Source organism: Mobula hypostoma, chromosome 28, assembly GCF_963921235.1.
Source record: "Mobula hypostoma chromosome 28, sMobHyp1.1, whole genome shotgun sequence".
NCBI lineage: Eukaryota > Metazoa > Chordata > Chondrichthyes > Myliobatiformes > Myliobatidae > Mobula > Mobula hypostoma.
In genome coordinates, this window is record NC_086124.1 from 28,735,034 (window position 1) to 28,749,189 (window position 14,156).

The following is a 14,156-nucleotide window of genomic DNA, read 5'->3' on the forward strand; positions in this document are numbered from 1 at the left end:
GCAATAACAACACAGATAAAGTGTAATTTACAGGAGGTAATTCAGAGTCTTCTAAAAGGGTAGAAGCTGTCCTTGAGCCTGGTGACACATGATTTCAGGCTTTTGTAAATTCTGCCCAATGGGAGAAGGGAGAAGACAGAATGTCTGGGGTGGGTGAGGTCTTTGATTGTACTGGCTACCTTACTGAGATAGCGAGAAGTCTAGACAGAGTCCACAGAGGAGAGACTAGATTCTGTGATGTGCTGAGCCGTGTCCACAACTCCTTGCAGTTTCTTGCGGTCTCAAACAGAGCAGTTGCTGTACGAAGTCCCATAGAATGCTTTCTATGGTGCATCAATAAAAATTGATATGGCTCAATATTGACGTGCTGGATTTCTTTAGCTACCTCAGGAAGTAGAGGCATTGGTGACCTTTCTTTTCTGTCGCATCTATGTGGTTGGACATGGAAAGTCTATTGGTGACATTGACACCTAGGAACTCAAAGCTCGCAACCTCAACACGTTGTTGTAGAAAGGAGCATGAATAATCACTGCCCCCGCCCCAACCCCATTTGTGAAGTGAATGACATTGAAGGGAAGATTGTTGTATTGACACTCTCTGTAAGCTTGTGTTATGGCAGCATAAATCAAGGCTGTCTTTGTTGAATCACAGGTGGTTCTTAGCAGAGAATTCTGTTTACGTATTCGGCTTGAACTGGTTGGGCCACAGTTAGGGCCAGTTATTTGCTATTGTGTTTCACTGTTTTTTTTTGTTCTGAGCATCTAATAAAACAGTGTAACCACAAGATTTGCATCCCCTTCTTGCTTTCTGAAGAACCTGGACAATATCATCTTCACGTCCAGCGCTTCCCTCTGCCTTCTTGCCAGCCCATTGACTCCCGCTCTTCTCCTTGACCACTACAGTTCTCAGCCTCACACTGTGTTGTGTCTGACTCCCCCACTTCCTGTAGGATTACAGAGAGGACGGCGATGGTTACAGAAACTACGACAACCCAGAAGACGCCTTCAGCTTCCCAGGGGACGGGGATTACAGAGACCAGGACTATCGGAATGAGACCGGAGAGGAGAAGGCCAGCAGGATCATCATGCTGCGGATGCTACCCCCCTCTGCCACCGAGAACGACGTACGTGAGAGAGCAGGGGATGCATGTAGAGCGGGGTTCCCAACTTTCTTTATGATATGGACCCCTACCAATAACTGAGGGGTCTGTAGACTCTAGCCTGCAGGTTGTGCTGTGAGGAGGGTTTGGCAGCACTGAGAGATGGAAGTACCCTTAATTGCAGGAATCATGGTAGCTTTCGCAGTAAAATGGACAAGGAGGTTTCCAGTCAGTGTTCAGAAGTGACACTTGTTTAAAAAAAAAATCATATTATCTAGTCACAGCCATTTTGTTATTTAACAGACACTTAGTGGCCACTTTATTAGATAGAGGAGTGGAAATTGGTGTAGGCTGCTGCTGCTATAGACCATCCACTTCAAGGTTTGATGTGTTGTGTGTTGAGAGATGCTCTGCTGAACACCACTGTTGTAACACATGGTTATTTGAGTTACTGTCTCCTGGTCAGCTTGAACCAGTTTGACCATTCCCCTCTAACCTCCCTCATTAACAAGGCATTTTCAGCCACAGAACTGCCGCTCATTGGATGTTTTTTTGTTTATCGCACCATTCTCTGTAAACTCTGGAGCAGGGAGTCCCAACGTTTTTTATGCCATGGTCCGATACCCATTAACCAAGGGGTCTATGGACCCCAGGTTGGGAACCCCTGCTGTAGAGAGTATTGTGCGTGGAAAATCCCAGGAGATGAGCAGTTTCTGAGATAACTCAAACTACGCTGTCTGGCTCTAACAATCTTTCCACGTTCAAAGTCACTTAGATCACATTTCTTCACCCATTCTGATGTTTGGTCTGAACAGCAGCTGAAGCTCTTGACCATGTCTGCATGCTTTTGTGCATTGAGTTGCTACCACATGAGATATTTGCGTTAATGAGCCAGTGTACCTAATAAAGTGGCTACTGAGTGTAAAACTGCACAGTAACAGGTCCTATGGCCCAGGATTTCTGTGCCAAGAATGATACTGAATTAAATTAAATCTCAAAATCCCTTCATTACTTGCAAATGCAAGTGTCTTTCCACTAGCTTCTTAGTCCCCGGTATCTGTGTCCATCACCATCCCAGGCACCCTCCACTCTCTCAAAGACAAAATAAAAAGCAACTTGCCTTGCACATCGCCTTTAAACTTTGCCCACTTGCCTTAAATGCCTGTCCTCTGATACCTGACATTTTGACTCTGGATGAAAGATTGTGAACATCTTCCCTATCTCTGCTTCTCATAATGTTATAGACCCTTGTCAGCTCTCTCATCAGCTTTTTGCCATTCAAGAGAAAACACCCGAGTTTGTCCAACCTCTCCTTATACGTTACACCCTCTAATCCAGGCCACATCCTGGTAAAGCCTCCTCACTATCCCTGTAATGGATGAGCAGAAGTGCACACAGTACCCCAAATACAGTCATACACTTGCAACATGACATCCTGCCCTTCAACTGGCCGCTCTGACTGACGATGCTGTACCACCCGATCTTCTTCCCAGGTGAAGCCCGGCAGACTGAGCCAACTGTGACTGTGCTGCAGGGAACAAACACACAGGGATTTTAGTTTTTTAAAATTTAGACGTACATTGTAGAGCAGGTCCTTTTGGCCCAGTGAGCAGCACGGTCCAACAACCCTAGCCTAATCACGGGATAATTTACAATGACCCATTGACTTGCTAACCGGTATGTGGGAGGAAACTGTAGTATCCTACACGATCATGGGGAAGAACGAGCAGACTCCTTAGAGATGGTGCTGGAATTGAACTCTGGACTGTCCTGAACCTACTGCTGCACTACCTGGGTCACTGTATTTCCTTATCCTACTCTCATTTTTGACCTGCACATTTACAATGATGCCAAGTTGTGACTTCCTTACCCCTGTTTTGGCTGGGCATTATTGGTTACAAGTTGCTTGTCCTGATTGTAGGGAGTGGGGTGGTGAGGAGTGTTGCTGTGTAGAAACTCCACCAGTCCATTACCATGTTTCCTTCTGCCATGTCTCCTTTCAGATCCGAATGCAGCTGCAGTATGCCGGTTACCAGCCTCGGGAGGTGCGCCTAATGAGGAATAAATCCTCAGGTGAGATTCCGTTGTGGGTTTTAAATGACGACTCTGGACTCTTCCTCTTTGCCCCAGCATTCCCTTCCCTCCTAACTTGTTTTGTGGCCCGGATGCTGAGTGGCTCCGACAGTTGAAGTAAACTGTGGTGATCTTGGTTATGTGTAGTGCCTCAACCGAACGAGGGGTTTGCTGTTGCCTCTTGCTGTGCTCTGTTCAAAGATAAAACAGAAAAGTACTTCTGTGACATTCATACACAATACCTCTCTCCCAAATCTTCCCACCCCGTCTGGTTGAACTTGTCGAGTTTTAAAGTATTTCAGCTTCATCATCTGAGGTAATTCCATTCTTGTTCCCTGCGTGCCTCAAAGGGATTTCTTGCATGTCGGAGTTCTGACCGTCACCATTGAATTTTGCACAGCCAAAGCTGAGCCCCAGGGGGCTTGTTTCAAATGGGACGGAATTGTAAAACAGAGCATTGTGTTGGTCTTCAGTTGGAGCAGTGTGCACAGTTCTGTTGATGTGTGGAGGCACCAGGGAAGGTGCATGCAGGTTCACAAAAACAATGCCTAAATGGCCAGACTTTGCTCAATGGCGGTGAGGCTTCCACCTCTGAGGCATGATCTGGCAGAGGTCTTTCACATCACAAAAGATACGGTGGGGGGGGGGCAACATTTTGCTTTCCTTAAATTTAAAGTAATTGGGGGTTCCAGTCAGGTTAGGGAGAGGGGGTGGCCATGGGGAGTCATTGCAAATGGAAAAGTGCAAGAGGAAGAAAGGAACAGAGAACAGGATGACAGTGTCCAGTACCAGCGACAAGCAGCTGGAGGAATTTCCACTGCGGGAAGTGGGCAGTTGAGAGCCTTCACCATGACTGGGCCCACAGCCTCAACTATCACGGATGCTGCCATGTCCTGCTGAGCTACAGACCCCAGAATCTGCATTGCATTGTGTCTCCACTTGGCCTGTTTTGTTAAAGCTGGCGGGACAGGATGTGCTAGTGTTGGGTAGGGTCCAGAGAAGGTTCACGATATAATTATCCTAAGAATGGAATGTTAATAAACGATGAGCATTTGATCGCCGAAGTTTAGAAGAACTGGTGGTTGTGGGGGGGAGAGGGGGTAGGTGGTTGTCATTGAAACATCAAATATCGAAAGGTCTAGATAGAGTGAATGTGGAGAGGGTGTGCCCTATAGTGAGGGAGTCTCAGACCAGAAAGCAGAGCCTCAGAATTATTGAATGGTGGATCTGTTGAATGGGCCAGATGGCTGACTCCTGCTCCAGTTTCTTACTTCTGCATCTTCTCTGAGCTGAGAGAAGGGGTTGATGGAATGAATAACCCAGCTATTCAGGGCTGTTTGATGGAAATCATTGTCTGTGCCACAGGTGCAAAAACCATGGGCTGTGGGGTTGCAGCTGCTGCCTCTCAGTGCCAGGCATTGGGGATTCATTCCTGCACATGGGGGAGTGCGGTGTTGTGTGTGCGTGCAGTTTGCACGATCGCTGTTACCGTGTGGCTTTCCTCTTGTGTCCCAACAACATGCGGGTGGGCTAATTTGCCTGTCAGCTACCCACCAGTGAGCAGTAGAATCGGGGGAGGGGTGGTATGAGTTGACAAAAGCGTGGGGAGAATTTTAAATCAAACCGGGATTGTTCTCGGGTGGTTTGATGGCTGTGACAGACCTGGCAGGCTGAAAGGGCATTTCCCATGCGGTATTTCTCTACAACTAAATGTCGGAAGCCCTTGGATCAGAGCAAGGTGGTGGCCCCCGGGAATGAGTTAAATGTTTGACCCAAGACCTTTCCTCAGATGGAATTCAGTGGATGGGTTGCAGCGTAGGGCTAGTAAGGATTTTCTGTGTATTTACAGAACCAAGGTTATGTGGGAGCTCTCTTGAGGTACCCGAAAGCCTGCCTGGCAGTTGCCTACAGGCCACGGCTTCCCCCTCCCGTTTGTAAGGTGTGAGGGGTTAAGGACAGAAAGACAAAGTTGGTGAGTTTGTTAAGAGCAGACAGGGTTAGATGAACCATTCTATGTAGACAGGACATCGGCGGTGTTCAAACTGCACAAGACTCAAGTCAGCTTCGCATGCGGGCCTTCCCTTCCATTCCACTTTGTTTTCAGTGCCTTTTGGCTTCGGATCTGGCTGACTGTTTTATTTCTGATCAAGAGATTCTGCAGATACTGCAAATTCAGAGTAACGGTGTCAGTCTCGGCCCAAAGAGTCAGATCCTCATTCCCCTCCATAGATGCTGCCTGACCTGAGTTCCTTCAGCATTTTGTGTGTTACTTCTGATCAGCTGCTCTCATTAGGGACTGAAAGTCAGGGAACAGTTGCTAGTGGAGGTGGGAGGGAAGTGGGTAAATGGACAGGCTGTGAGAGACTGGGCAGCCAGTTGTCACGTGTACCTCTTGCCTTGGGTGGGAGTCAAGGAAGCAAGTGTGACTGCATTACACAGAGGGGATGGCCTCTTTCCAGCTTTGATATGGAGGCAGCTGCAACTTCACGATGGCACTATTGAGGGATTGGAATACTGTGCTGCCCCTGAAGTGGAAAGCTACCGTAGTGTTTTTACAAGAAAGTGGCTGCTTTGTGATCAGAAGTGAGATTAGCTTTTATTTCTAGATGTTTTATCTCAGTTTCTCAAATTGCCCTAAGGGTATTGGTCTGTTCATGTCTTTGGGACTCTTTATATCTCATTGCTGGCCCAATATTAAAATCCATGCTCTCCCATATCCTGGACTGTGGGATTAATACTGCCCCATTTCGCATCAGTAGTCCGGTAAAAGAACCCCATCCACTCTCATTGCCCCATCCCTGAACTCCTGTGAGATGTTGGTGAGGTACATTTGGAATATTGAGTTCGCGCCTGGTCACCCTGCTGTCTGAAAGAGTGCAGAGGAGATTGACAGAGGATGTCGCCAGGTTGTGAGGGACTCCGTTATATTGGGAGGTTGAGCAGGCTCGGACTGAAGGGTGACCTTGTCAAGGTCTGTAAGATCATGAGGAGCAAGAATAGAGTGAATGCACATAGTCTTATTCCCCAAGTTTGGGGAATCCAGAACCAGAGGACATCGGTTTAAGGGGAGAAGAGAGAGACTTAATAGGAACCTGAGGGGCAACTTTTTCACCCAGAGGGTAGTGTACATGTAGAATCAGCTGCCACAGGAAAAAGTGGAGGCGGAGACATTAATGTCGTTTAAATGACAATTATGTGGATAGGAAAGGTTTAGAGCGACAGAGGCCAGGCAGAGACGGGTGGGACTAACTTAGATGGGCAGCATGGCCCGGTTAGGTCAAAAGCCAAAGGGCCAGTTTCTGTGCTGTGGGACACAGCTCCTGAAACCTGAACCGTTGATGTCTGTCTCTCCTTTGGAAGGGAATGTGACTGTTCTCCATTGGATGATTGGTCAGGGTGGGCTTAAGACTCGGGCGGAAAGGAGGGGGCTGTAGATCGGGGGTGGCATGTGCCTGGGGTCTGTCCGTGGCCTGTAAGCCCATGGGCCACCTACCCCCAGGACATCATATTTCAACCCAGTCATATGTCCACTGGGCTTCACGGAAGCAGTTCACAAAGTCAGGGACAGTGTGGGCTGGGGCAGAGAGGACCTTCTGTGGAGTCGAGGGGTGCAGTGGAATTTTGTGGTGTTTGTCCCCACCCCGGGGGTGGTCTTATTGGTCTCATTCCACTCCGACTACTAGCAGGTGGTATGAGGGGTCCTCCCCTGCTCCTGTTCTACAGCCAGGCAAAGACATCCACATCAGATCTGTACGGCAGACTAAACGGGCCCCTCTCTACCCCCCCCCCATTGTACTTCTGGCTTGCTCTGCTGCGGGGTGTGTGCGTGTGACCGCGTGATGGGGAGGGTGTCCCAACACACCGGGTGATAGTGTTGAGATTCTGGTTCAATCCTGCCTGTGCAAAAACAGGGTTTTCTGATTCTACTGCGTGAAAAATAAAGAGAGAAGGCTCCTTTAATGCCGTGACTAACACACTGCGTCTATATTTGAATGCTGTCTCCAGGTCAGAGCCGTGGTTTCGCCTTCGTGGAGTTTAATCACTTGCAGGACGCTACCCGATGGATGGAAGCCAATCAGGTTGCTTTGCTGCACTTGAACACACAAGTACTGCCTCTGTTAATTGGGAGACCCAATGCCTGACTCACACGGGCTTAAGAGTCGGTCCCCTGAGCTGAGCTAAAGGCGGTCCCCCACCTCCTCCCCCACCCCAGTTCCCTTGCCTTCCCCACCGGATGTGCAGAATCCTGAGCACTCTCTAGGTCCCTCCCCAGGCAAGGAAATCAGGCCTAGCCTTTCCCCCACCAGCACTACCCCCCCCCCCCAGTCCTCCACACAAGATAAGGCTCAGGTGGAGATTCCCAGAGATTCAGATGGGGCAAGGGAGTTGGAGAGATGGGGAGAGTGTTGTGCGTCATTATTTCTGCCAGTTTTTTCCCTGTACCCCCTTCCCCTTCCCTACCCCTACCCCCTTTGCTTTATCTGCGAATGGATTGGGGGGTTGGGGAGAGGAGCACTGACTAGACCTACTGGGGGATGAGGGGTTTGTAGAGCCTTCCCCGAGTTCGTCTCTCAAGTGCACGCGACTTCCCGTGTCCCCGCTGCTGGCATGGAGTGGGTGGAAGGGAGGCCTGGTCTTTTTCTCACTGAACCGTCAGCACCAGAGCTGACGCCACCCCCACGCCAGCCCCAGCACCTTTGCGCTCTCTCTGTAAGCCAGCCGACTCATTGCAGGAGTTTTGTGTGGGCCAGGCATCAGTGTCTCTTAAGATGTGGAATGAATTGTAATGTGTCAGTACACAAACACACACACATACACATACACAAACATGCAACATTTCTTTTGCCGCAGAGAATATTTACCTTCAAAGTGTGGATAATTTTGGCAGTGTGATTATATTTTATGTCTGTTTTTGTTTTAAAAATGAGTGCATTTCCCCACCATTCTTGTACAAGTTGTAATGCATGGGGGGAAGCTTGCGATTTCCCTCTTTCTCTCCCGACGGTACCCGGCAGCTGTTGCACGTTAGGTTTGAGGGTGTGTACTCCCTCGCACGCCCACTTCTCCTCCTCCCCACCCCTTCCCCACCCCCACTCAAATTGTTCATGGTTGCCAGAGGTAGCCCTTTTGTGGTTCTTTTTTGTCTTAGTTACTCAGTGATATCTGCTGTGCGGTGTGTGATGGTGCAGAGGAGCTGTCGTGGCGTTTTTGCAGAGGTCCACGCTGATGCTTGGCCTCATTTGGAATTTGGCTTCCGCTCTTCCAGCGAGGTGGGGGGTTGGAGAAGGCCACTTTCACTCCTTCCCTCTCTTTCTCACTTGGCCTGTTTCTTGGCACGTTCTGGTGTGTGTGCTGGTTTGGCCTTGACGGAGTGGCAGAGAGGAGGGGAAGAGGCTTGCTGGTCTACCCTTCTGCACCCTTGATGGCTTGGTGGATGTGAGAGACCTTGGATTGAGATCAGTATGGAGTAGATGGAATAAGTAGCCTCTCGTGGTGTGACAGTTAGACCTCCAGGTTAATGGCTTTGCGTATCTTGAGAGTTGTGGTGATTAACTTCTCTCCCTTCGGGAGGGAAAGCTTCTGGGAGTGTGTGTTTGTGTGTGAGAGAGTAAAACGTTTGGACATGGACAGGTGGTTTTGATGTCTCTGGCTGGTAATGTGCCGATGCCCTGTTAAGTCCCACGCAGCCTGCTGTTAGAGGATCCTGCTTTTAATCAATGCCCAGTGACCTCAGACAGGGTGTTACTCTTTATGTAGCCACAGGCACTGAACTCCTGGACTAGATCCAAACCTTAACCCAATCCCAGGGATCTGTTATTCTATATATAAATCCCCTGAACCCCAGATTAGATTGCTGCCTGTAGTTCACTCTTGGGATCTGTTATTCTATATATAACCCCTCACCCCTTCCTCCCTCCCCCCCCAACCCCTGGATTAGATCCCAACCTGTAAACCACCCCAGGGATGTGTTATTCTATATATGAACCCCTGGATTAGATCCCAATTTGTAATCCACCACCAGGCATCTGTTGTTTTACATCTGAATCCCTGGATTAGATCTCAGCCTGTAACTTCCTCCTGCGTGGCTCCCGGCACCCATTCGCTCATGAACCAGGAATGTGGATTGAGACAAGCTTTGGCTTTGATGTCGGGAGGAAAGTGAGTGACTTTTCATTCTGAAGCAGTGTCATTGCATTCCTGTTGGTGGTCACTTCATTTCAACTTTCTCACCTCTGCGCCCCCCCCCGCCCAAAATCACGGTGTCTATTTCAGAGGGTCTCATTTAAAATGAAAAGAGTTGGGGGCTTGTTACCAAGCCACGGCTGGGATCTGCTCTGCTTGGGCTGGGGTGGGGTGTGAGGGGGTTCTGTAGAGTGATGCAGAAGACAAAGCATTGCTGCTGCAGTCAGGCGAATCATGTCCCTGTTAACAGGTGCAAGGAGAGGTCTTCCCGCGGTCAGATAGCCCTTTCTGTGCACCGTAGCCTGGGGTCTGTTTGGACAACTGCCGCTAGCCTCTCCCTGTCAGGAGGAGATGACTCTACCGCCCCCCCCCAGCCAGTCTTTAGAAGGAACATTAAATAAGCTAGCCAAAGCTCACGCTATTGGTCACTGGGTAGAGGCAATGTGGCCCTATAGGACCAGGATGAAGTAAAAGTGGGGATTTATCCAGCCATCTTGCTCCTGGGAGTACTGGTCAAACATTAGCTTCTCTCTCTCTCTCTCTCTCTCTCTCTCTCTCTCTCTCTCTCTCTCTCTCTCTATCTCTATCTCTCTATCTTCTCATTCCCATACCCCCACACATTTGTCAACACACGTCTCCTCTGGCTTCCGATTGCAAGCCTCCTGGTGCTCAGCAGTAGCTATTTGGGGACTGTGGATTGCTGGTCGGAAGCTGTAACCCAGGAGTTCGGGGAGGGAGCTTGGTCGGGAGTGGAAGGGTTGGGGAGGAGCTCGGAGAAGCCAAGGCTTCGGGCTGGCCAGAGTTGGCTGTGCACCTCACTGCTGTCATCACAGTATGTCCTACTTCATCTTTCTGGGTGTTTACGGGGTGTAGTCTGGAGATTTCGGGTACAGGCAGACCCTTAAACAATGGTAGTTTACGACCTGGCGTACACGGGCTGACATTTCCCCTTTCCTGAATACTCTACCCTCAATGCCATTTTCTTCTTTCCCACGCCCACCCGTCCCCCGCCTTCTCTTTCCTGACATTGATACTGCAGGGGAGGTACCGAGTAAACCCAGCAGGCAGAGTGGCTTGACTCCCCCTGGAGTACAAGTAGCTGCGGTCTTTGTGTGTGTGTGTGTGTGTGTCTGTGTGTGTGGGGGGTGCGGCATAATTGCCCTCAGCCCTCCTTCATCTGTGAAGGACTCTCTGGCTCCGTTGTTTCTGGCTTTTAAAACAAAATCAATCATGCATAAAGTTTGGCCTCTCAGTGGAGGCACGGTCGCTCCTCCTTATCCCTCTCCCAGCCAAAGGTGTTTTTGTGTGTCCAAGGTGAGGTTGGTCGGCTCAGGGCCGGGTGCCTTCATTCCACAGTTGAAAGGTTACAAACTTTTCCATTTTTATTTCAGTTGTTTCTTTTTTGTTCTCCGATCTGTTCTCTCTTTCTCTCCCCCTCCCACCTCCCCGTCCCCCACCTACTCTCTCTCCCCCTCCCCAGCCCCACTCCCTGACCCCCCCTCTCTCTCTCTCTCCCTCTCCCTCCCTCTCTCTCTCCCTCTCCATCCTCCCTCTCTCTCCCTCTCCATCCTCCCTCTCTCTCCCTCTCCATCCTCCCTCTCTCTCCCTCTCCATCCTCCCTCTCTCTCTCTATCCTCTCTCTCTCTCTATCCTCTCTCTCTCTATCCTCTCTCTCTCTCTATCCTCTCTCTCTCTCTATCCTCTCTCTCTCTCTATCCTCTCTCTCTCTCTATCCTCTCTCTCTCTCTCTCTATCCTCTCTCTCTCTCTCTCTATCCTCTCTCTCTCTCTCTCTATCCTCTCTCTCTCTCTCTCTATCCTCTCTCTCTCTCTCTCTCTATCCTCTCTCTCTCTCTCTCTATCCTCTCTCTCTCTATCCTCTCTCTCTCTCTCTATCCTCTCTCTCTCTCTCTCTCTCTCTCTCTCTCTGTGCAGAAGGGTTGTTTCACAATAAGTGGCATAAGGTTGGCACCTTTGCTTAGTGGGAGCCGACTAATTTTGTGCACCTTCTGTTTCTTGCAGCACTCCCTCGTTATTCATGGCCAGCAGATCTCCATGTACTACAGCGACCCCAAGCCCAAGGCTAATGAGGACTGGCTCTGTAACAAGGTAGTGGCCTGGCTGGATGAATGGAGAGTGGCGGGGGGAGGTCAGTGGGGAAAGGTAGTCACAAATTCCCCTCCTCGATCACAAGGTACTGCGTTGCTAGCGCTGGGCACCTGCACCACCTGTGGCATTGTAGGGGCAGTGGTGAGGGAGTGTGTGGCTGTGGGAATGGGTAAGTGGAGGGATTCATCTCGAGGCACAGAGGGAGTGCTATCTCATGGGAGAGGGTTAATGCTGAGGAAGAACCACACTTTGATAGAACCAACAGTGAACTGCCATTTTAATTCAAGTTCATGGGAGTGTCCATGGGTCTTATTTTCCCTGGAGTCTGTGACTAGAGGTGCTCTGCAGAGATTCAGAAGACTATAAGACATTGGAGTAAAATTAAGCCGTCTGGCCCAGTGAATCCACTCCACCATTTGATCATAGCTAATTTCATATCTCTCTGAACACAATTCGCCTGCCTTCCTCAGAAACCTGTGATGCCCTATCAGCTTGAGATGAATTGATGGCTGGGACTGCAGGGTATTGTTCTGTGAACGGTGATAATAGAAAGGCAGCACCATACTTGTGAGGCAGTACTCCAGCAGCGCAGTTTGACAAGACTAACAGTCAGCCGCTGGCACTGTCTTCCAAAACCCTGCTACACTTTCAGATGGGCATAAAGGACATCACTCCTGGCCGAGGGGCGCCGCGCTCTCTCCAGTCCCTCAGCCAGACTGTAGAGAAGATTCATATTGCAACTGACCTGACCTGCTGTATGATGGGCAATGTCAAAGGGGCTTCTAACCCTGGGAGTGTGTGATGGGACGATGTGGAGGGAGCTTCGCTCAAGTGTCTGACCCTGGCAGTGTGTGATGGGATGGTGTGGAGGAAACTGTGGATATGGACTAAATGTACTTTTTAATGGTTGACAACTTCATCTTTTGGCTGTAGTGCACTAATCTGGCACGGGTTGTTGTGTTTGACTTTGCCCTGTACAAACTGGCCAGGATGATTACTGTCTAAAGCTCTGCACTTGCAGTAATATCTGTCATTGTGTGTTCACAATGCTGTTGATACTGTTGCCAGTGACTGTATGTTGTGAGCCATGTTTCCCTCTTATTTGCAGTGTGGAGTGCAGAATTTTAAACGGCGTGAGAAATGCTTTAAGTGTGGTGTCCCCAAGTCGGGTAAGTGTCGCACGATGGAAAGTAGGGAAAAAAGTACTAAAGTTGGAACTCTGAAACACAAACAGTAATTAGCAGAATTATCCCATGCATTGAGCAGTAACTGTGGGGAAGTTTCTGCCTTGATGAGAGAGGAAATGGGAGGGCAGGGTTCTGGCCAGATGGGAGTGGGTTTTTTTCCATGCAACATCTCTCTCCACACCCGAGCCATGACAGACCAAGGTGGAGCCAAGTGGAGCTGGAACGCTCACTGAGTCAGTGAGGACTTGCTGGCTGTCCACGTCCATCCTCTTCCACATGCCTGTGCTCTCTATTCCTGACTGACAAGCAGTTGTAGAGTCACAGAGCATGGAGGTCGGCCTTCAGGCACACCATCAACATTGTGAAGAACAGGCCAAAGTTTACGCTCAAGGTGATTGTACATGGCAGAAATAGCCATGAAAATTAGCTCAGTACATTACAAATATGAATAAACTTAGATTGACAAATTATATATAATTTGCTATGTTGGCCTTCATCAGTCAGGCATTCAGTTTAGGAACAAGGGCATGATAAGTTGTTGGTGAGGCCACATTTCGGAGTATTGTGTACAGTTTTGGTCTATTGGATGGACATGGTCAAACTGGAGGGGGTGCAGAAGAGATTTTTAGATTATGAAGACACGCAGTCCTCTTTTACTGTGATTTAGTAATGCATGCATTAAGAAATGATACAATATTTCCTCCAGTGTGATATCACAAAATACAGGACAGACCAAGACTGAAAAACTGACAAAACTACATAATTATAACATATAGTTACAACAGTGTAACAATACCATAACTTGATGAAGAAGTCCATGAGCACAGTAAAAAGTTCAAAGTCTCTCACATATCCCACGTCTCACGCAGATGGGAGAAGGAAGAAAAACTCCCCCTTGCCATGCCGACCACACTCCGACTCTGAGTCATCCGAAAACTTCGAGCCTCCGATCAGCTCTCCGACACTGAGTACTGAGCGCCATCTCTGTCCGAACGATTCGACCTCAATCTCGGTCACCAACAACAGGCAAAGCTGGGGATTTTGAGGCCTTCCTTCTGGAAGATTCCCGGCCACGCAGTAACAATAGCAGCGAATGAGCGTTTCAGAAATTTCTCTAGATGTTCCTCTGTGCTTTCACGTCCGTCTCCATCAAATCAGAATTGTCCACGGCCCCTATTTAACTGATACGATAATCATTTTTCACCGGAGGGCTGCACACGCACAACGCACTGCTCTCTCTTCTCCCGCCTCCATTTCTGAGGATGCTGCCTAGATGACAGAGCCTTGAATTAGAGAGAAAGGGAGGGACTGGTCACACTGGATCTTCACTCCTTTCAGAGCAGGAGAATTAGATTAATTAAGAAACAGAGCAGAATAGACCCTTCTGGCCCTAGACACGCCACCCAGCATTCCTCTGATTTAATCCTCGCCTAATCATGGGACAATTTACAATGTCCAATTAACCTACCAACCGGTACGTCTCTGGAGTGTGGGAGGAAACCCACG

General features: G+C 49.1%; 1 protein-coding gene across 5 annotated transcripts in view; it reads left to right on the top strand.

Moving 5' to 3' along the window:
• LOC134339001 (RNA-binding protein 10-like) overlaps positions 1-14,156 on the top strand; it is a 71,530-nt gene that overhangs the window by 23,064 nt on the left and 34,310 nt on the right. For all 5 annotated transcript variants that reach the window (XR_010016323.1, XR_010016324.1, XM_063035229.1 and 2 more), the window contains exons 4-8: positions 950-1,123; positions 3,103-3,172; positions 7,178-7,251; positions 11,377-11,463; positions 12,572-12,632. Coding sequence is in view for 3 of the 5 variants with exons in the window: in XM_063035229.1 (XP_062891299.1) it covers positions 950-1,123; positions 3,103-3,172; positions 7,178-7,251; positions 11,377-11,463; positions 12,572-12,632 (466 nt within the window). In the remaining 2 variants the exon portion in view is untranslated. The remainder of the gene's footprint in view (positions 1-949; positions 1,124-3,102; positions 3,173-7,177; positions 7,252-11,376; positions 11,464-12,571; positions 12,633-14,156) is intronic.